General features: G+C 33.0%; 3 protein-coding genes and 1 pseudogene across 4 annotated transcripts; 1 reads left to right on the top strand and 3 right to left on the bottom strand.

The window, feature by feature from the left end:
* Positions 1 to 2191, bottom strand: CYP79A2 (phenylalanine N-monooxygenase-like protein). Its single transcript, XM_022908679.2, has 2 exons — positions 1160 to 2191; positions 1 to 735 (listed from the first exon to the last, which is right to left on the bottom strand). The coding sequence occupies exons 1-2, from the start codon at positions 2189 to 2191 to the stop codon at positions 103 to 105; spliced, it is 1665 nt and encodes a 554-aa protein (XP_022764414.2). The 3' UTR covers positions 1 to 102.
* Positions 2192 to 9689: 7498 nt separating this feature from the next.
* Positions 9690 to 14993, bottom strand: LOC111310030 (U-box domain-containing protein 62-like; annotated as a pseudogene). Its single transcript, XR_016330489.1, has 8 exons — positions 14357 to 14993; positions 13950 to 14291; positions 13402 to 13479; positions 11669 to 11726; positions 11089 to 11177; positions 10789 to 10884; positions 10629 to 10699; positions 9690 to 10126 (listed from the first exon to the last, which is right to left on the bottom strand). The product of XR_016330489.1 is annotated as a U-box domain-containing protein 62-like (transcript).
* A 1226-nt stretch (positions 14994 to 16219) lies between these two features.
* LOC111310029 (uncharacterized) lies at positions 16220 to 18039 on the top strand. Its single transcript, XM_022909115.2, has 4 exons — positions 16220 to 16466; positions 16540 to 16651; positions 17258 to 17373; positions 17497 to 18039. Exons 1-4 carry the CDS (start codon positions 16365 to 16367, stop codon positions 17914 to 17916), a joined length of 750 nt encoding a protein of 249 aa, XP_022764850.1. The 5' UTR covers positions 16220 to 16364; the 3' UTR covers positions 17917 to 18039.
* Positions 18040 to 18164: 125 nt separating this feature from the next.
* Positions 18165 to 21047, bottom strand: EMB2217 (Pentatricopeptide repeat (PPR) superfamily protein). The gene has a single exon (XM_022909114.2). The coding sequence runs from the start codon at positions 20862 to 20864 to the stop codon at positions 18390 to 18392; it is 2475 nt and encodes an 824-aa protein (XP_022764849.1). The 5' UTR covers positions 20865 to 21047; the 3' UTR covers positions 18165 to 18389.
* Between the last annotated feature and the right edge of the window lie 1503 nt (positions 21048 to 22550).

Here is a 22550-nt window from a genome sequence, read left to right as displayed (position 1 = left end):
TTTATTATTCAAATGTGATCACTACAGTAAGAAATTCTAATTAACCATCAAATATTCAAACTATTACGATGATATTCCTGCATTTAAGCTTTTCATCACTGGTTAATTGGGTGGATATAGATGAGCAGGCAAGCGAGGCTGAGCAAGTGCATGCAAAGGTTTAGCCAAGAAGAGATCGTTTTGTGACTCGGACAGATTAATCTTTGCCTCATCTGGTGGAATCCTCCATGTAAATCCTTGAATCACCCTTGCCAACAGCATCAGAGTCATTGCAGTGCCAAGAGCCACGCCCATGCACCCACGCCTCCCTGTACTAAATGAAATGAACCTCAGTTCTGTCTCTGTCAGATCAATTTCAATCGAACCATCCTTCAAATGGCGTTCAGGTTTGAACTCCAATGGCTCATCCCAAACCTTGGGGTTCCGGCCTAGGCCTACTCGGCTGAGGAGGACATGACTACCTTTGGGGATGAAGTAGCCAGCAACAATGGTATCGGCATTTGAGACATGGGGTAGGTTGAAGGGTGCAATGGGGTGAAGCCGATAAGCTTCCCTTGCACAAGCCTTTACATAACTGAGTTTTGGCAGATCAGACTCCTGAACCAGCCTGTCCTTTCCAACAACTCTATCTATTTCCTCAATTGCATTTTGGAGAGTTTCAGGTTGGTTGATCATCTCTGCCATTGTCCATTCCGCTGCATTCGAAGGATTGTCCACTGTTGCAAGCATTATTTCCTGCATAATTAAATAAATTCGTATATATATTGTTTAATACAAGCCACAATTGAATTGATGACAAATTATAGAGGAATTTCAGGTATCCGCCAATTGCTTGTCCTCAATTATGGATAAGAATTAAATTGGGACACTAAAAGCAGGTGAATTTCCTCCTGATTAATTAAGTCGAATAGCAATTTTTTTGACAAACCAAAACATATGGCAAAAATCCACCAGGGTTAGTCCAATAAGAAAGGGATGAGTCGCTTTTCTTGTCAGTCAGGATTCAATTTGGAGAGTGTTCCGAGAATAAAATACTGAATGCACCAATCCGATTTGAAGGAATGCACCTTTAAAATCATCCAAGAGGAGAGATTAAATCCAAATGAAAATATACAAATACATGGCGGAAAGGTGTTTATGATTAGATTATATATCTCACCGTGCATTGGGCTTTGATTTCTTCCACAGAAAGTGCTGGTTTCCCGTTTGAATCCTTCGCTAAAATGAAAGTATCAAGCAGATCTTGAGGCTCTTTCCTCTTCCCATCTCTCCATTCATGTACTCTCTCATCAATTAAAGGATCATGGTAGTCATTCACAATTCTCATGGCCTCACTTACAATCTTCTCATGACCCTCCAAATCCAATGGCCTCAACCAGGGTATATAATCGGATAAGATGAAAGAGTAAAGGTGCATGAGCACTGTGAAGAGTGATTCAACATGCTCTTCTTCTTCATACCCAGGCCCTCCATCTTTTCTACCTTCCCCGAAGTATCTTCGGTTGAACATCATCTTCCTGATAACATTTCCGCTGTATTGCCTCGTTGCTAGTCTTAGATTTATGACTGCTGATGAGCCTGTAGAATTATCATCTCCATTGCTCTTGCATTGGTTATATATGAACCTAACAAGATTATCAGCTTCTTCGGTTCTCTTCTCAAGTAACCAACGAAGTCTTGATGGTGCAATTATCTCAGAAGCCACCACCTTTCTCATTTTCTTCCATTGATCTCCCCATGGCACCACAGCTATCGTCAAGAACTTTCGGCTAGAGTATTCGGTTGCCATTGTAACTGGCCTTGATGCAAAAACTGAATCATGTTTTTTCAAGAACTCTCGAGCAATCTCAGGTGATGTGACAGGAATGACATGAGTGTTTGCAAGCCTGATACAAGCAATATCAGTGTCGAGTTCTTTCATGAGGGCATGAATCCACCGAAAAGTAGGCTTGTTTTTCCATATAATTTCCGCAAGGTTTCCAATAATTGGCCAGGGTGTTGGCCCTGGAGGGAGAGGTGCTTGATTGATTTTCTTCCTGGATTTGCCCTTTGCCTTGACAACAGAAAGGGATAGAAACAGAAGCACAAAGAGAAATGTTGATTGCACAGAAACGATTCTAGTGGTAGCAAAATCATGCAAACCCCATGAAAAAACTGAAATTGAAAATTTGTTTGAGGAAGTATTGTCCATGGCACACAAGAATTTGACTATCAAAGGCTTGAATTGGGTATTCTAAAAGATGGTAGCTAGTAGTGCATAGGGAATGAACAGCTGACAATGTGAATTCTTTAGAACATGATATATATACATGAAACCTCACATCAATGAATTCCTTTACTTTAATACCATTTTTGGATTACAAATGTTTTGAATAATGAGTCGTAGGTGAAACTTTAAAACCTAAGACGTTACATATTTGAATTTTCACCATCCTGCCTTTTTTAGACAAAAATCAGATGAGATATTTTACATTGTCTTTGTTAGGGAAATCACCATGCACATGCAACACCCACGAACAAAATAGCTTGCTCAAATCAAGAATAAGAATATACAAATTTATTTGTTTCAGCCCAACTCAGAATGACTTACTCCAAACCAATCCACTAACAAATAAATCTTTACAACTGTGAGACTTTTAGAATAAAAAAAGTCACCAAAAACTTCTTACTCAAAACTTAACCCAAAACTTAATTACACATTTTAATATCCTACTCACTTAACTATTCTCTTGATGTTTAACTCTATGGAACTACCAAACCAAAATCAAAACATCTTATTTATAAAAGTAAAACCCCTTATACATTTACTAAACTCCCGATGTGGGATACAAGACAAACTCGAAACTCACTAACTTTTGATGTGGGATTGTGAGATTCAAGGCAAATCCCAACAAATCTTCCCTTGACTTAAATCTCCAAACACTTTAACAGTATCTGCAAAGCTAACAATAAGGGTGAGTAAATGGTCGGTTCGATCAATTTGGTTTGAAAAAATCAATAACCGACTTAACCGACTTTCATTTAACAAATAATCGAACCAACCGAATATTGTTAAATAACCGAACATAATTGAACTAATCAAAATCGGTTCGGTTCAGTCGGTTCGGTTAAATAATTGATTTTTTTTTATCATTTTTCTTCCTATTATGAATAATTATTTAACCACAAATTCAATTCAATAAAATTCAAACTCTAGTATCATTCAAACTAAATTACTAAAGAATTTAATAATTTCAACAATATTTTTCAAAAAAAATAAATATATTTATCTCAATTTTTTTATTTTTAATTATTAGAAAATCGGTTAATTCGGTCAATGCGGTTATCAATTTTAAAAACCAAAAATCAACCAAATTAACCAATTTAATCGATTTAAAAAATCAAATATAATTAAAACTGAATAAACCAAATCAATTCAACTGAATTCACTTGATTTCGGTCGATCTAGTCGATTCAAACCGACTTTTGCTCACCTCTAGCTAACACGCTTACCTTTCTTCTTTTCTTTCATCATAGGGATCTCAGCAACTAAGCCTCCATAAAGCATGTACAAGTGATTTTTGACCTTATTACCTTGTACAATCACACTATAATTCTTGTACACTTTCAACCAATCATTACTATCATAATATGTGTACTCCTGATAAGCTAACTCACTTAAAGCAATCAAATTATAGCTACAACTCGGTACATACCTTACATGACAAAGTGTTCTAATAACACCATTGTAAGATCTAAGGCGAACACTCCCAATGCCTTGAATCTACACCTTTTCATTGTTAGGAACCACAATGTCCTCATACTTCTCATTCTCATCCAATTCCACAAAGCAACTCCTATCATTGCAAAAATGGATTGTAGCAGCTGAATCAAAACCTAACTTTTATCACCTTTCAAATCTAAGTCACATTCACACAAGTGATTTTTTACTTTATTTCCTTGTAGAATCACACTACCATTCTTGTACACTTTCAACCAATCATTATTACCATAATATGTGTACGTCCAAGAAGCTAACTCACCTAAAGCAATCAAATTATAGCTACAACTCGATACATACCTTACATGATGAAGTGTTCTAACAACACCATTGTAAGATCTAAAGCGAACACTCTCAATGCCTTAAATCTGCACTTTTTCATTGTTAGCAATCACAATATCCCCATACTTTTCATTCTCATCCAATTCCACAAAGTAACTCCTATCATTGTAAAAATAGACTGTAGCAACTGAATCTAAAACCTAACTTTTATCACCTTTCAAATCTGAGTCTCATCCATATAAGTCGTGAAAATGACATCATCATCATCAGATATGATAGCGACAGTATCACTCTTTCTTTCATCCGATTTTTTTTTATCATTCACCATTTTGAAAGCAATCATGTCCTTTCTCAGCTTCTTGCAGTGCACTTAGATACATCCATTTTTCACCACAATAATAATATTCTATGTCACTGGAATCTCTGTCTCTTGACTTAAATCTCTTTCTTGATCCATCAATCCTCTTTTGAGTCCTCCTCGATCAAAACCCTATATAATTAATGTACTCCTCCCAGGGGATAAGTTTTGTACTCCCATAAACCTTTCGTTCTCACGCAATAAGGTAGTCACATCATCCAACTTCAAAGTAGACCTATCTAACAACACAGTCTGAACTAAAGACCTATAAGATTTGAACAAAGATGACAACAAAATTAAAGCATTCTCTTTTTCTTTTAACTCATCAACAGAAATCGTTAGTAATTGAAAAAAACTTGTTGGGATTACTACAGCTCTGATAGCACTTGTTAGGCCAAAAGCCCCAATCTAATCACATCAACAAAAGCATAATTAAATAATCATTCAATCACATAAGAGATAATAATTTAACGTGATTTGGTCTAATTAACATACGTTCACAGATGAAAAATAAGATCCACTAATTGTAGAGAATTACAGATATATATCAAATATATCAACCACTTAACAATCAATACCCATAGACCCTCTCAATTTTTTCTAGTCCTATAAAGTATTCTCAACCCAAACAAACACATACCTATGTGCACCATTTCAACACAACCAAACACATACCAATATGCACCCATACATCATACCTATGTGGACCATTTCAGTCCTCTATAGTCCACTCTCAAACATTCAAACATATACACCCATAAGACGTAAATCCCTAGTACTCCTATACGGTGTCTATCCCACAAAATTCTATAACTCTCTTATATCTTTTTCTCATGCTTAACCTTGTAGAAACTTCACATATTTATAACTATACAAACTTACCTATTAAGAATCTCTTTCCTCTTAGAATTCTTCTTCTGAAAGTTAAACTTGCATATTAAGAATCTTTTTTTTCTTAAAATTCTTCTTTTGCAAGTCTTCTTATCTATCAAGCAATATCTAATAAATCTTAAACAAATCTCTTATGGGATTTGAGTCACTATTCCTAACAATTTTCACCTTAACTCAAATTCCATCAAATCATCTATCTTTATGCTATACATGCTTGGCTCTACCTGCAATGAAAGTCTCACAATCATCTTCTCTTGTGTATCTTCAAGTTTCATGCAAATCGATCTTCAATCCTCAAAATACGAATTCTAACTTTTCTCTTGAATCGAACTCCTCTAGGTTTGCCTCTTTCCATTCTCAAACCTTCGGCTTTGATACCACTTGTTTCTTTCCATTTTCAAACCTTCGACTTTGATACCACTTGTTGGGATCCCCATAGCTTTGATACCACTTGTTAGAAAAATCACCACGCACACGTAACACCCACGAATAAAATAGCTAGCTCAAATCAAGAATAAGAATACACAAATATATTTGTTTCGGCCCAACTCGCAATTGCCTACTCCAAACCCAATCCACTAACAAATAAATCTTTACAACTGTGAGACTTTTAAAATGAGAAAAGTCACCAAAAACTCCTTACTCAAAACTCAATTACACCATTTAATAACCTACTCACTTAAATATTCTCTTGATATCTAACTCTCTGGGACTACCAAACCAAAATCAAAGCATATTATTTATAAGAGTAAAATCTCTTATACTTTTACTAAACTCCCGATGTGAGGTATAAAATAAACTCAAAATTTATTAATTTTTTATATAAAATTATGAGATTTAAAGTAAATCCCAATAGTTTTTGGCTAAGAACAAGTCTCTACGGATAATTTTCGTATCTTGCAATTTGGATTTATGTGATATTTGCATTGATGAAAAAGGCCCAAAGTTTTCATAAGTATCCATTAATTTTTACATTACCAGTAAGCACACAATTTCAATGCATACAGCCCACAGTAAAGAAACTTGATTAATTACATTATACCAGATGTCAGATTAATAATTAGAATCATTATAAATGCATGCTCAAAAATAAAGCTAATTAGAAAACTTTTATGCAGTTCACTTAAAAAAAATTAAAGTATTAAAGACTTTAAAATGATAAACAATTTAAAAAAACATTATAATTAGTATATCTAGGTTACCATTACCATATCTAAATGCATGTACAAATTAAATTAATAGAGATAAATTTAGTAAAAAATTGACAAAAAATCATGTCAGGCAATTACTCATATATGGTAATTAAGAATAAAACTTTCATAGCTTATTAATTTTAATTTCGTGCGATGCATCAGTAAAAATTTTTGTTTTATATTATTAATTTGTTATATAAATATTAACATATAATTAATTATTAAACTACATATATAGCTCCTACCAAAATTGTTAAATTATATTTATTTATAGCGTTTGCTTTAAAACCCAAATATTTTCAAGTATCTAGCTTTCGTTTATAGGATAGATTGCTACATTAAAAAGAAATATTTTCAAGTAGTCATATATGGTAATGAATTTATATTTGATTTAATGATAATAAATAATGTATTGACACATCATTAATAAACAAATTCTAAAGTTAAAAAGTACTTAAAAATAAATTGAAGTCAAGTTTTATTATTTATGTTTCAAAATTTTTTATTTTTTAAAATGTGCTCATTAATAATATAATTATCTAAGATTCACTGACAATATGTAAAATTTATATATATATATATTAAATAAGGATATTTTATAATATTGAAAAGTATATGAATGTATTAATAAAATAAAATAAAAGTAATTGAATAAGTTAATAATTCAAAATATAAATATAAAATTTATCTTTTTACTACACCTATTGATCTTGTTAGAATGATCTTTTAATGGGTTACAAAACATGTTTATCATATCGTATTTAATCCACCTTGTTAGATAAACTTGTTAATCGTGTGGTATTATATAATTTATTTAATAAATATATTTGTACACATGTTTAAATTTTTTATTTGTTTATTCAATTGTCATGTTTATGTTTACCTATATAAGTGTCAATATTCTTTCCCAACATGACACAATTAAGACAAAAAAATGTGATCTTTTAGATCTAACTTTTATATAAAAATATTTTTTTATATTTTATAATTTTTTAAAAATATTTTTATTATTTTATATTTCTAGAAGTTTTTGACATTATATTTTAATGAAAGTCATTTTAAGTTACAATAGTTTGTAAATAAATGCTATCTAATAATTTACTTCCACTGAATATAAATTTTGGATCCGTCCCTGATTAAATGAATTTTTTTTCTCGAAATGTATTTGTCTCAATATAGTAGGTTAATTTAATTTATTTCGATCCCAATTTTTTTAAAATTTTATTTGATTAGAGAAAGGAAAATTTCCCTTTTGACACATTCTTAGAGATATATAAGACCTCATTTCATTCAAATAATTTATTTTCAATACCTAAATTATATATATTCATGTTCAAAATAAATTAACAGAGATAAATCTAATTAAAAAATTAGAATAAAACCATATGGGGTAATTAGTGGTATATGGTAACTAAGGATAGAACTTTAATAAATTAATTTTATATTGAAATTTTTTTTTCAAGATTTGACTCAATAATTGATCATTTAAATTCTAAATATCCCCATTTTTTGGAATTCCATTTGATAAAGAAAATTCCCCTTTGCCACATTCCTAGAGATACATAAAATATCACTTGGTTCAATCTTCAATGTCTTGTAAATTTGCAAATATATTAATGATAAATTCATGTAGAGATGTTAAATATCAATGTTGCATGTCAATTAAAAACTCATTGATCATCAAATTATCATTATAATTCAACCAATAAATTGAGAGATGCATGGTTCATAAAATCTTTCAGCAATTAATATTAATTTTCATGAATAAAAATTGAAAATTAGAAAGATGATCAAGTTGATAAGAATTATTTTTCTCTCTAATTATAGAACAACTCCAACAAAGAATTGAAACAACCAATATATACACTCCAACTTGATAAGCAAAACAATCAAAACTAAGCGTAAAAAGATTTAAAATAACAAAAAGTCGAATGAGATTTAGCTCAAATAATTTATTTACTTCATTTAAAAAGTGAATTTCCACAAGAGGTAAGGTTGGAGTTCGATCCCCAATGCTTTCCTTATAAAAAAAAAAAATAACAGGAAGTTGCAACCATGCATGCAGTATGATCAAGATTTTCTACAATCTACCTGACTTTATAGCCTGTGAGCCAATTTGATGATCAAGATTCAACCATACCTATCACAACTTTGTTTAAGCATATATATGCATACTCCAAGAGATAACCTACATTAAAACTTACTCGATCGTTCGAAAATAGACATGCAGGCGAGGGTATGAAAGAGAGTGGCAGTGAGATTGATCCTACGATAACTGGAGGAGAATCAAGATTTAACTGACAGATAATTGGAGAACCCGACCATGGCAGAAAGGCACTGCAAGATAGATGCCCTTAAACTGGAATCCTTATGTGATGAATCCTTACGTCAGCAAGGGTAGAGATATGAAGTTGAAGGAACCAGGACTGAGTGCAGGACAACAATGGGAGCTGATGCAAGTCCTGGAAGTGGTATTGAACCAGTAATGGAAGCTGAGCTTTAGCCGGGAAAAGAACCCGATAAATCAGGAACTGATCATGAGGAAACGAACAAGAAGCTGAATTTGGAGCTACAGTGGAGCCAGCAGCTGAGAGGGAAGCTGGCTATGAAGATGCACATGAGAATGGCGTGCAATGGTTGAAGCTTACATGGTAGCTAATTATTAAGCCATTTGTGTCTGTGCTGTGCCGTCAGAGTATTCTGTTGTAACAGCTGTTAATATATTTTTTCAGCATTTTACAATTCTGGTTTACAAAATTGAAGCAAGTGATGCGATATATATAGGAAACGCTATGTACCAGTCATCATTACGAATGAAATACAGACTTTTCTCTTTTCTGCTACTCTCTCTTCCTTCTCTCAATTCTATTTTCTCTCCTGGTCTTCCTTCGTTCTTTAGTGAAAGCCAATTTGTGACATTAACAGACAGTTTGACTGATGAAACAAATGAAGCGAATTCATGCGTAGACAGATGGGATTTCAAAGTTTTTAGATAAGATCAACTCCTTAAAGATTTCCCTATCTTGCAGTTTGGGTCTTATGTGATCTTGCAGTACCGATGAAACAAGTGCAAATTTTTTTTAATGCTTGAAAATGTCGGGAATTGTACCTGATCATCGGAACCAAGATCACAGGTCCATAGCACAAATGCGAAATTTTCGTAAGCATCCACTTTATCATTTTGTAACTCATTAAGTGAAAATCATAAGCATAAATTTTGCACAGTGCACTTAACATTGCTTTCCACAATTAAGAAATTAAATTACATTGCAACATATACATATATATATATGTATGGAACAAAAATGATTACGTATGTTCAACTCTTGCATGTACCCAAGCTACAATGGGAGAGAAGGCTTTCTGTAATTTACAAGGCTTTGTACCACAATCTTGGTTTGGTTTCATGAAACACTATAATAATGGTACAAAGAAATATTTTTAAGTTAGATTATTAAATGTGGAACCATGGCAGGATGGCCACAAAGCATCACTTGCCCATTTTGTGAAATGCAGGTCTACAACCAATTTGGTCCCATCTTGCTTGACATTGGCTTCGAGGATGTATTGTCTAGAACTTTGGCAAGTGAGCGATACTGCAATTTAACACTCTCTGCATTGTCCAACATCTTCACCACATACCTGCAAATGAATAATGTAATAAGCAAGAAGGATTGGTTTTATGTTGCCTTAACAAAATAATTTGATAGACCCAGGCTGATATAAAATACAAACAGAAGAAAACATCCCGTGCGAAGCTGTCCACTATATCCTATTACGAGCAACCCAAGTACGTAATACAATCTCAAGTCCCAAAAACAAGATAACTCCTATCAAGCTCTATATAATGTATACTCCCAACTAAGACTGTTACAGAAGTTCAGGCCAATGTCATGTAAACTCTATTTTGCCAACCAATAGATGATCACATGTAAATTGACACACTAGCATCTACATAGAATTTTATCTTGGTAAAGGAAAATGAGTTGACTGAACATTTTAAAACCACTAAGAGAAAGTGAGAAAGTGAGAAAGAGAGACCCCCGCATTTCAATTAGTATATGACATAAATGTAGAATCCTATATTGATAACAAGCTCATGCAGTTCATTCTTGATGGAAGAGGAAAGAAGGTTGAAACTAACCATCCATTCAAGCATTGTGTAGTTACAACAGCCTCACGTCCGACAAAACGCTGTGGCGTCCTCTTGTTCCCCTGTATCAATCTATCTCCAGTTACCAAATTCGACTATCTAAAACAGGCGTTACAAGAACAAAAATAAAAAAGGATTTCAGTAGATATACCTTTATGATAACCTGGTCTGTAACAGCAAATGGAAACTGGACACCTCTACCCCTTGGAGGATCCATGATATTTGAGTCACCATAGCTACTTTTATCCTACTTGGAACAGACAATTAAAAGAAAGAGTAAGGAATGATACAACAGAAGTGGCAACAGCAACGGCATGTTGCCAATTATGATGCAAGGTAATTAAAATGCATGAAGCACTGAAAAAGATAAACAGAATTCTGCAAGAGAGTTTTGAAAGATAGTTCTTTACAAAGCTGGTAACACCAAAAGGAGGTGTGAAAAAAGAGAAACCTGGTCAAATCTCTTTCTCCTCCTTTTAGGAGATCGGTGGGACTGTAACTCTACTTCCCTATGAAATGCCTGCACTGCAGCTCAGAGAGCTGCTCATGAACATCAACAAAAAGGAAATAAATAAAAATGTCCATAGAATAGAAACAATGTATATATAGCACAGGCTATGGATACTTTCTGCATTATTAAAATGTTTAATAGCCTTGCCAACTGCAACTCTGCAATTTTCATCATGTGTTTGCTCCTTCCTCTGAATTATATCAAATTCCATCCACATCTATGTAGATAATTACTGCACATCCAAGAATCCCAGGTTTTGTTGACAAAACTTTTCATGTAAGACGTGAGAGAACGGGATAAACATAAACATCCGAGAAAAATACGCATACAAACAGACAACCTGGGAAATAGGGTGTAGGACACAAAGATGGGGTGCCCAACACCAATAGGATACTGGTGTATGCATATCATCCTTGCTGGAAAATTGTGAAAATTACAATAATAGATCACAAAACTGTAACTGAGATTCAAAAACTAAAGAAGGTAAGATTTTCCTTTGAAACAAAAGAATATTACTTATAAAGATTTGGAGCCATCGACTCCTCTAAAACTGACTGTGAACAAGTGTAGCAAATTTTCTGATAATGCATTCATAATATCACAATTAATATATTGTTATAACCATTGTTAACAAATGGCTGGAGTAGACTGACCAAGCAGTTTCAACCCAAGAGCTAATCATATGATCCAGAAAAACAAGATAAATGCTAACAATAAAAAAAAAAAAATCTCATTCAACAGTGATTCAATGAAAATTATATGCAAAGGCACCTTATAAATCATGTCTAATCTATCAGCTGGCAAAAACACTTGAATCAATGCACAAGAAGTCGCTATAGCAAAAACACATGAATCAATGCACAACAAGTCGATCTAGATGGCTTGTAGCCAAAATCCTTAAGCCTAACTAATTCTTCTAATGCCACATGCCACAACCCATATTTGCAATATTTGCCAATCAATAAATTAAGCAACTTTTAAGCAGTTAATTACCATCATTCCTAACTTCCAACAAAAATTTCTCTGGAATACAATCATTATGGAGAGTCCACATAAGAGGGGCCACAGAAGCAGCAGCAACAACCACTTGCTCCATCTACAAATCCTTTCAAAAGACCATTACTGAGGCTCCTAATAACCATCTTCTGCTCACTTTGTTACCTACTTGGCTCTTACAGCAACCATTCCAATGTCACCCTCCCTCAGCAGCAAGACTATAACTTACCTCACTGTTCACAACTAAATTTCACTACCCACAACCACTTTTCACCTCTTACTAACTTTGAACCACTCCACAAACTCCCTCTCCCTCAAGAACCCACAAAAAACTTAAGCTTTTGCCATGCTACTTTCGCCTACTTACCCTGCCATGACCCATATAGAGAAAGAAGGTTCAGTGTTCTAAAATTCTCTCAGGGAAAGGCATTGCCCTGAAAATGATGAGAAAGTTAGGTGCTTGATACCAAGGCCTAATGGTTGGTTCCATGGCCTCACAATTAGAACGAATTTTTGTATCTTTTCCAAAATTAAAATTAATGTTTCTGAAAGAAGAGAAGAGGACAAACATTTTAGGTGTCAAAAACTTGTTTATGTTAATTAAATCTGATAATCAAATGTAATTGTTTGAGCATAGTATGGCTCTGGCTACTTACAAATTACGGTGCTTCTTTGTTTGTTGTTAAATATGTCAATTAATTAGCTTATCTGATAATTGAATAGAACTGGAATTGAGCATACATTAACACAGCTCTAGCTCCTATTGAACTATTGTGCTTATATACATAACTTATATGTTCATATGCCTTTTTATTCAAGTAAAGGGAAATTTGCATCTCTTTCACTATTTTTTCACATTGGTTACAGATGTATTGTAGATTGCCGTCTCTAACTTTTTTTCTCTTTCTTCACTACTTTAGTTTCCTTCTGTTTTTCTCTCGTGATATTCTTTGTTGCATTAATGTTGATTCAAGAGAAAGATAAAAAGTTTACGTCCTCATCTGATATGTAAAAGAAATCATGGCAATAAAATTGGTACTCTAACAATCGTGAGTGCTTAATCACTCGGAAATGGGGCACAATGGGCATTCATATCAGTAATAAAGTGCCTATGTTAGAGTTAAGCCCATCATTTGTGGTTCAAACCATCCCTTAGGTAATCAAACATCATTTTTGAAAGCATAGCACAAATTTCATCGAGAACTAAGCATCATACTAATGACGGAAAATGAGAAATAGGTTGCATCAAGGACTCACCATTCTAAGAACATGCTGTATTCCAGCAGCACCAAAGGAATGTCCACAAGGTAATATCATCGCATCATCAATAAGATGCTCCCCTGAATTTTTAAAAAAGTAAAGCAAACAAATGGTAGAAACATCACTCCAACTTTCCTTTTTTCTTTCTTTCTATAAGTAGAACAATTCCTTGATAAGTAGTGACTAAACATCAATGGACCAGTTAAAAATATATCCAAATGATCTCAGATAAAAGAAAGCACGTTCCTCCACAGTCATACTTGCTTCCTAGCCTTGCAGCATAGCAGACATAACTTGCTGCAGTAACTTATACTGCTAATATAAACTTTCCAGCACCTCATAATCTCAGCTAAAGCTCACTATCCAGGAACTCGTAAAATACACATCTATATGAACTAGCAGTTAACATTACAAATGAATACATAAAACCAAATCATCATTAACCAAATAGAATATCACTACCCTACTGAAAATATCATCAAATTCAACATCAGATAATAGAAATCAAACAGAAGCACTGATTATTCCGTCAAAATTAAAATTACTTACTTGACAGGGTCGGATAAAATGGCACGCAAGGACTCACCGGACTCACTCAAAAACGAAACATCTTCCCTCCCACTAAACCCACATTCACCACCACCACCACCATTCTCCACCACGATATCCTTCTGCCCATTACCACCAGACCCTCCTCCGCCTTGCAAATACTGTGTGTAATAAATATCCCCATCTGGATCCGCAATCGTCACCGCGTTCTGACAACTATTCCTCTCGCTCACCCCTTGCCCTACACCACTCCCTCCTTCCTTCACCACCAATTCTCTGCAGCTCCCTCCCACTTTCCAACAATAATTGTAAAAATAAATAAATAAACAAAAATTTCCCTTTTTTATATACAAATGAAGAAACTTTCTAAAAGACAGAAACAAATTAAAAATAACAGAATAACAGAAATAACAGAATTTCCACTTGCTGCATTATTTACATTCTCATTTCCACTATTATTTTTATTATTGTGGTTATTTATATTTATATCATTATTGTGGTTATTGTTATTTTCGTCACCATCTCCTCCGTCGTCGTCATCATCGTCCTCGTCTTCCTCGTCGTCCACATCGTCTACGTCAGATTCATCGTCGCCACTGTTGGTGGAGCCAGCTCAGGCGCTGCTCCCCCAATTCCGATGGTTATGATTGGACCGGTCTCGGCGGTCTGTGGAGGTGGCGACGGAGTAGATATTGGAGGAGCGAAATTCGGGGGGTTGCGAGGGAGGGAAGGAGAACATCTTTTCGTCAATGAACCCCGTTTCTCGGGTTTTTTGTCCGGGTCGGGCCGTAGCGGCGGGTCCACAATTAAAGGCCCGTATTGGGTCGTCTTGGAAGACGTTGAGCCCGTTGTGCAGGGTGATTTCCTCGGAGGACATGGTAATTAAGGGAAATTTCGCATCTTTTTAGGGATAAAATAGGTAATTTGAAGAATCGAATTAAGGGACTTCCCAAAGAGCGGAGCAGCAGGGTTTTAGATGTTTCTTCACATTTCACATTTTGGGGGAAGGAGAAGGGAGAGCAGAATCCAATCAGAACAAAACGACGTCACTTCATCATACATTTTAATAAACAAAAAAGATATAATATAAATTTATCATTTGAAATTTATCCCTAATCTTTCAATTATTATGATTTTATCAATTATAATTTTAATTTTAGATCAAATTTATCACTTTTATTTTTAGTTTTAAAACAAATTTAATTAAAAAGTAACCATTGAGAAATACACAGAAAATTTCATTAGCAACTGTTTATAATTAAAAAAATCTAAAAAACTAACTCGACATTTCACATTATTTTTAAATTAAAATTATTATGATAAAAAGAAAGATTTTAACTTAATGATTGTTTTGTGGCATAGTTTTAAATTATTTTTTAACTAAAAACAAAAAAAAATTTATTAAATATATTTTAAAAATTAAAATATAATGAAAATTTTATTTTAAAATTATAAATATAATGAATAAAATTACAAAAATTTAATAATTAATGTAAATTTGAATCACTAGCATAACTACCATGGTAATTTTGTGCCTTATCTCAAAACCAATATCAAATTCATGAAAAATTAAAATTGATAATCAATTACAAACCTCTTAACATTTTCTAAATCTTTTCAATTTAAAACGGTGTCATTTTGAAATTCATTGGCTTGGTCTGATTATGTCTCTTTCAAGGGTGACGAAGGCTCATAAATCGGATTTAATTCAAAATTTTTAAATAATATTTAGTATTTTAAATTTTTAAATTTTGATTTAAATTTAAATTTAAATTAATTTTTTAAAAAAAATTTAAAATTTTAATTCGATTCGATTTATTAATTTTAAAATTTTTTTATTTTTTATATATTATTTTAATAAAAATTTTAATATATTTAAATAAATTTATATATAGTAATTATTTTTATTTTATAAAAATTTAAAATATATTTAAATTAATAAAAATATATAATTTAATTTTTTTATTTTTTTTATTTTTTTATATTTTAATTTAAAGTCTCATCCAAACTTAATATATATATTTAATATTTAAATTTGATTAAATAAAAAAATTAAATCGAATCAAATTAAATATTATGATTTTAAATATATTTTTGATTCCTATGAAACGATGTCGTATAAATATCCAGAACCTCAATTCAGGGGTGGAAGAAGGAATTTAGTAAAAACATTTCTAAGGTTCTGCCACGTCGGAAAAGAAATGAATCTGCAAAAGACAAAAGTCAACGGAAAAGCCGATGGAGATTTCAAAGAAACATGGACGAAGAAGACGAAGTCAGAGCTTTGGCTTGACTAAGAAAAAAGGAACAAAATGGAAATTCTTGTAATTGGAGACTTAATATTATTATAATTATTGTTATTAATATCAAAGGCGAGAGGTTTAGGGCTTACAAAAGATCGAAGAAAAAAAATGGATTCAAAAAAATTTGTTTCGATCTCTTTTTTCTTCTTTTCTTTTCTTTTACTCTTCCATGAATCTGTCGCTCGAACTGTGGATGGTGGACCTCCCATGGTATTTTGTAATTATGTTTGCTTTATTTTATTTTTATTATTTCGAAAATAATTAATTTTTTTGCGGCTTTTAGTCTTCTCCGTCACCGTCACCGGCGCCTGGGCCTGGTGAAGAGGGATGTTGGTTTCAGTCAGCGAGTTGCCGTAACGAAAGCTTAATGGCATGCATTGATCCTTCGTCAATTGGTACGCTATAATGCAATAATATCAATTTTTAACATAACAGTTCTATATTTAAGGTAAAACCATAACTATTGTTCTCCAAAAAGTTGGAAGCTTTGATTTTCTCGAGGATTGCTATGCTTTCTTAGAAAAATTTTGTTATTTTCAAAATTGGGTATTGGGGATTGGAAACAATTAAATGGAAATAATGAATTTTTAGCTATAACTCATGTGATTTATTAGTAATATATAAAATTTTTTATTTAATTCAGTTAGTTCACTTAAAAAAATCAGCAAATTTAATATTTTTATTTTTATTTTTATGATTTTTTTATTCTCAAATTACAATCTACTTTATATAAAAAAAAAATCAGGTTCAATCTTTAGCTCCACCAATGCTAACAACTGAAAAACAATAATGAATTTTACAAAAGTTGGCACCAACTCTTGAACTTGTCAGCCCTAGCAATGACATATAGAAATCATCACTCTTTAATTTGGCAATGGATTGCTTAGTGAGAATATTTTCTTCAATTTAATGATGTGATGGGAAATTTTTGAAGAATCAGTTTTCAGTATATTTAAGTTTCATTGTGGAAATGCTAAAGCAATTTTTCTATTTTTGTGTAGCTTCAAAGGAATTATTATTTGTCAAGAATGATGGTGAGAGACTCCTAAATGTGACTATCTCATATGCTAAGCATATCATCCAGAAGATTCCAATACCAGGACACCAAATTAAAGAGGTTTGATTTTAATGGAATGAATGATTTAGATGCAAAAGCAAGTTTAAAACATAACCATTGTGTCATTGGCTTTTGGTTTGAACCTTTGTTTCAGTCAGTCATAGTGCTGGTTGTTTGTTTCAGGTTAATATCTCAGCAAATCTTGGTGGAAATTCAGTCATACAATTAGATGCTGGAAATTTGGAGTGTGTAATTCGCATAGGATCACCAGCATTAGGTGGCAGCATCTTCAATTATTTCCCTTTTGCCACACAAATAACCCCCATCAATGGAGCCTACCTACTGTTTCTAACAGGTCTGATCGTCTGGAGTACTTGGGCGTGCTACAAGCATGGTAAAAGAGGACGGCAGGGTGATGGAATCCCATATCAGGAGCTGGAAATGGGGCAACCTGATTCACCTTCACCTCACAATGTGGAAACAGCTGAAGGTTGGGAACAAGATTGGGATGGCAACTGGGATGAGATAAAGTCAAAGACAGCTAAGGGCCTTACTTCCAGGCCTCCCAAGAGAGATGATCGGGAAAATACTTGGGATGACTAGGATGAGAGTTATGAGATAATAGTTTCTTCCATTGCCTCGCAAATTAAAAAAGTAAGTGTTGTAGAACGAAAATTATATATAAAGTAACGCCAATGATGGTTACCGTCAGGCAGATTTGTTTTACTTGTTCTGTTGTTCAACAGCAAACGAGCTCCCATAGCCCAAAGATGCAAACTTCAAGATGTCTGTTGTCAACAAGTTTCACACTCTTATCACATTAGAGGATGCAGCTTTTGATGGAAAGTTCATGAACAAGAATTGGGGTCTATAAAAAAAAAGTAGGAAAATAAAAGAAAATAAAAGAAAACCTCATGTATTAATGAGGATATCAAGTGAAAACCACAGACCATAAACATCTTAATCTTAATCCTCTTTACACAACATGTCAAACTTAATTTATAAACTAGGTTGCAATTGCATTTCACAGTTAAGTAGTGTCCAGGCAGTGCCAACGAAATACCATACATGGCTGGCTAGATTGCCTTCCCTGCAATGAGTGGTTTAGGTGGGGACAATGATCTAATTTCAGGTGCAGAACTGGGAAAAAGTATATTCAGCTTGTGCATGAGGATGTCAGCTCTTGATGGAATCTCATTCAAGAGGAACTGTTGAACAATTGGCTTTTTGAACCACGCCATCACAGTGTCGCCAGGGGCCCTTAAAACGACCTTACTAACTTCAAATGGGGATTCTACAGAGCTCAGCATCTGTGCAACCACAATCTTCAAAGTAGGTCCTGTAACCAATTTGATGCGCCTAGGAATAACTCCATAATACAACATTCGCTTCCTAAATCTGTGGAGAGTGTGCACCACAGCTATAAGAGCTGCTCCCACTGACAAGTTTCTAACATCAAGAGACCAAGCAACATTTTGATCAAAAACGATTGCCTTTGGGAAAAGCTTATTCTCATAAGCAACTTTCCAAACACAGCGAGCCCTGTTTATCTGCCCCATGAGAACAAGGTAATTGAGGAGAACATTGACAAAGTACCTTGCAGCCCCCTCTTCCAACTCATAATCAATACCTTGAAAAAATTCCCTGACAAATGATAAGACTGGTTGTTTTCTCTGTTCTGGGCCAGTAAAGAGTCCACACATAAAAGCATGAGCTTTGTGTTTTGTAGCACCAAGGATCGCCATCAAAAGTCTTTCATTGAGCTCTTCGTGGCATCGAACCAGGTAGGCAAGAATTGATGTGTAAAGAACTAGATCCACCTTTGCAGCAGAATTCACATAGGTTTCAAGGAGAGGCTTTGCTGACTCGTATAAACCACTCTTCATGCATGATTCAAACAACTGCCTAACTATGAAATTATTTGTTCTAATCCCTGATGACCCCATGAACCTTAACCACCTCAAGGCAAGCTCAATGGAACCATCTTTAACATAAACCATTAGAAGATCACTAGCACTCACATCAACAGAATATCCCATTGACTTCATTTCAAGTAATATCTTTGCTGCAACATCCACGAGTTTCTTATTAGCCAAGAGTGTTAAAAGAGCAGTATACGTGCTCAATCCAGGCCTCAAACCTGCATTAATCATTGAGTTATAAAGCTTCATTGCAGAATCTACCTGTCCAGAGGCTGCATGCATTTCCAAGAGACATGAGTAGGTGGATGGTGTTGGTAGAAATCCAGTTTTCTCCATGTCTTTAAAAAGGGCTGTTGCATGATCAAGCTTTCCTGATTTCGCATGAGACTCAATGATCATTGTATATAAACCAAAATTTGGTCTAAAACCAGCCTTCTTCATTTCATCCCAAAGCTTAAGAGCAGTATCTAGCTTCCCAGCCTTTGTATATGACTCAATCAAAGAAACAAACATAGTAGCAGATGGCCGAAGCCCAGAGCCCTGCATTTCCATGTAGACTTTCATTGATGTGTCCAGTCTTCCAGCTTTCCCCATTGAATCAACAAGTGATGCAAAGATATTAAAGCTTGGTTGAAACTTCCTTTCTTTCATCTCTTGAAAGAGCTTAAATGCTGCATCAAGACGGCCTGATTTCGCCAAGCTAGGTATCATCAACTCATAGGTGGATCCGTCCAAGAAACATCCTGCCGCTTGCATGCTCTCGTATATCTCAAATGCCTTGTAAGGCAAACTTTTATTCAAAAATAACATCATAAGAGCATTGTATGTTTGTGTATCTATTACACAACCATAATCCTGAGCCTTCTTGAAACAACAAAATGACACCTCCAATTTCTCAGCTTTAGCCAAATACTGAATCACCCAATTATGTGCATTAAACAAAGAAACCCCCTTATCACTAGACTCTTGAACCATCTCCTCAAACAATGACTGAATCGCATCAAAATCTCTCCTTTGATTTAATCCATCAAACAATATGCCATAACACTCATCACTCGGAACATACCAAGATCGTCTCTTAGCCCATCTAAACAAACTCAATGATTCATCACTATCTTTGACAACTTTCATGGCTTGAGTCACATGAGTCATATTAGGCATAAACTGTAGTTTATCCAATTGGGTCTCTAATTCTGGTCCCCATTTCCACCTCTTAACAACCTCAACAATCTTAGCAACTGCTGAGGCATTCAAAAATGGCTTCTTTAACCCACCCACCATAACATGATCATCAACCCCCGGCTCAACAGACCGAACACCTTTACCAGAGTATACAACACTCCCCGATTCATCTAAGTACTCTATATCCTCAGTCCACTCACCAGAACAGTAAGTTCTGATAAAACTAGGGTTTCTAACAAAATTGGGGGTTTTAGAAACAGAAGAAAAGGGGGAAATTTGATTGATACCCATTGATGAGTAGAAGAAACTAAAGCTATCGGAGCACTTATTGAGTGCACTCCGGCTAGAATTCCGGTTTCTCGAAGAGCTAGTGCTAGAGTTAGGGTTTAGTTTGAGAGTGAAGTAGAGATTTCTAGGGCAAAATTTACGATTTAAACGATGAAGCATTGCAATTATTAGGGGAAAATATTAGGATTTAGTTGATGTAGAAATGCTTACCAGATAGTTTTGTCTTGAAGTATTGTGCTTTGTTAATCTCCTCGAGGTCAAAACCCTTTCAAGACCTAAACCCTACTAAATTGGAAATGCAGAAGAGATTTCTTTTAAATTTTAAAATTGATCAGGAGCGTTTCGTTGACTTTTAAATTTCAAGAGAGAAAGTAATATTTAAAAAAAAATGTGTGATTTTTAAATTTTATTAATTTTAATAAACATAATATTTTTATATTTGATTATAGAAATATAAAATTATTTAATAAATTTTTTTAATATATTTTATTTAATGATACGTGAAAAATATATGATATTTATAATATGTAATATATGAATAACCTGTGAATAAATAAATAATTTATATAAAAATTTATTTATTTAAATATAAATTGTTTATTTAATATTTTTATTAAATTATTTAAGTAAAATTATTTTAAATTTTATTGGACAAATAATATATGTAATAATAAATTTTATATGTAATAATAAAATATTATCATAATATAAACTTTTTTCATATTTTTAGCAAAGATTATATTTTTAAATTTACAAGCATCATCTTTTTTTAAATTAAAAATTTCTAAAAAATAATTTTTTTCATATTTTCAACCAAAAATGATATTTTTATCTTAAAAACATTGTTTTTTATTAAATTTTAAAAAATAAATTTTTTTCATATTTTCAATCAAAATTATATTTTTGTCTTAAAAAGTTGTCTTTAATAAATTTTTAAAATTAAATAAAAGCAGTATATAAAATTATTACGTTTTCAATGTAAATAACTTTGTCTATATAATCTAAAAATATAATTGAAGGTAAACTTTTTTTAAAATCTAAAAAAAATCAAGGAAAGGAGTTTTTTATTCACTTACTTTTCTCTTTTTTAACACTATTATATTAAAATAGATTATCTAAGTTCTTGACAAAATAAAAATTTTAATATTAAAATAAAAATTTTATTTCTTTAATTATCAATTTGACAATATATATATATATATATATATAACACGTGATCCATTTTAGTATTTATGCCATCTTGAAATACTGTGAAAGAACAGAAAATTTAGAAGAAGGCATGAGGCAAGTCACCCAATTGAACCAGCTTCAAGGTCTACCAAATTTGGTCTTTAAAACTCAGTCTAATGCTTTAGGTTAGTTCGGTCGAGTAATAATTAGTGTCGTCGTATCGTGTAAAATATTATATTTATATAATATTTTATATAAAAATTATATATTATAATTTATATTAATATAAAAATATAAAATATAAAATTTTAATTTTATTAAAATTATTTATAATTTTTTTAAAATTATGAATCATATTATTTTCATATGATATTATTATATCACATTTCAAATTGATCGATTTACTTTAGGCCTTTGTTCCAACTTTGCCCAAACTTCAATATTTCATCCTGGAGACTAAAAAGAAAGGAAATGCAAGGGCAAGGCTGAATTGAACATAGCATTAATAATATGCACTGTCCCTCCACACACCAACCCAACATCATTAACTCAAAAACTTCCACTGCTATGTGCTTGGAAAAAGTTGAGTCTGCTATCATTTTGCCCCTTAATAAAGCAAAGAAGTAAGGATGGATATTCATTTCCTAATAAACAAACCCCCCACTGATGATGTCT

This window comes from Durio zibethinus, chromosome 19, assembly GCF_047325235.1.
Source record: "Durio zibethinus cultivar Kanyao isolate XHJ-2024 chromosome 19, ASM4732523v1, whole genome shotgun sequence".
NCBI classification, from domain to species: domain Eukaryota; kingdom Viridiplantae; phylum Streptophyta; class Magnoliopsida; order Malvales; family Malvaceae; genus Durio; species Durio zibethinus.
The sequence above is the reverse complement of the archived record's forward strand: the minus strand, read 5'-3'. Positions and strand labels throughout refer to the sequence as shown.

Bases quoted from the DNA above. Each gene is read 5' to 3' on its own strand.
- CYP79A2 (XM_022908679.2), bottom strand. From the start codon at position 2,191: ATGGACAATACTTCCTCAAACAAATTTTCAATTTCAGTTTTTTCATGG. The intron at 736-1,159 runs GTGAGATATATA...TTAATTATGCAG, and splicing joins AAATCAAAGCCCAATGCACG to GAAATAATGCTTGCAACAGT.
- LOC111310029 (XM_022909115.2), top strand. From the start codon at position 16,365: ATGGATTCAAAAAAATTTGTTTCGATCTCTTTTTTCTTCTTTTCTTTT. The intron at 16,652-17,257 runs GTACGCTATAAT...ATTTTTGTGTAG, and splicing joins CATTGATCCTTCGTCAATTG to CTTCAAAGGAATTATTATTT. The intron at 17,374-17,496 runs GTTTGATTTTAA...TGTTTGTTTCAG, and splicing joins CAGGACACCAAATTAAAGAG to GTTAATATCTCAGCAAATCT.
- EMB2217 (XM_022909114.2), bottom strand. From the start codon at position 20,864: ATGCTTCATCGTTTAAATCGTAAATTTTGCCCTAGAAATCTCTACTTC.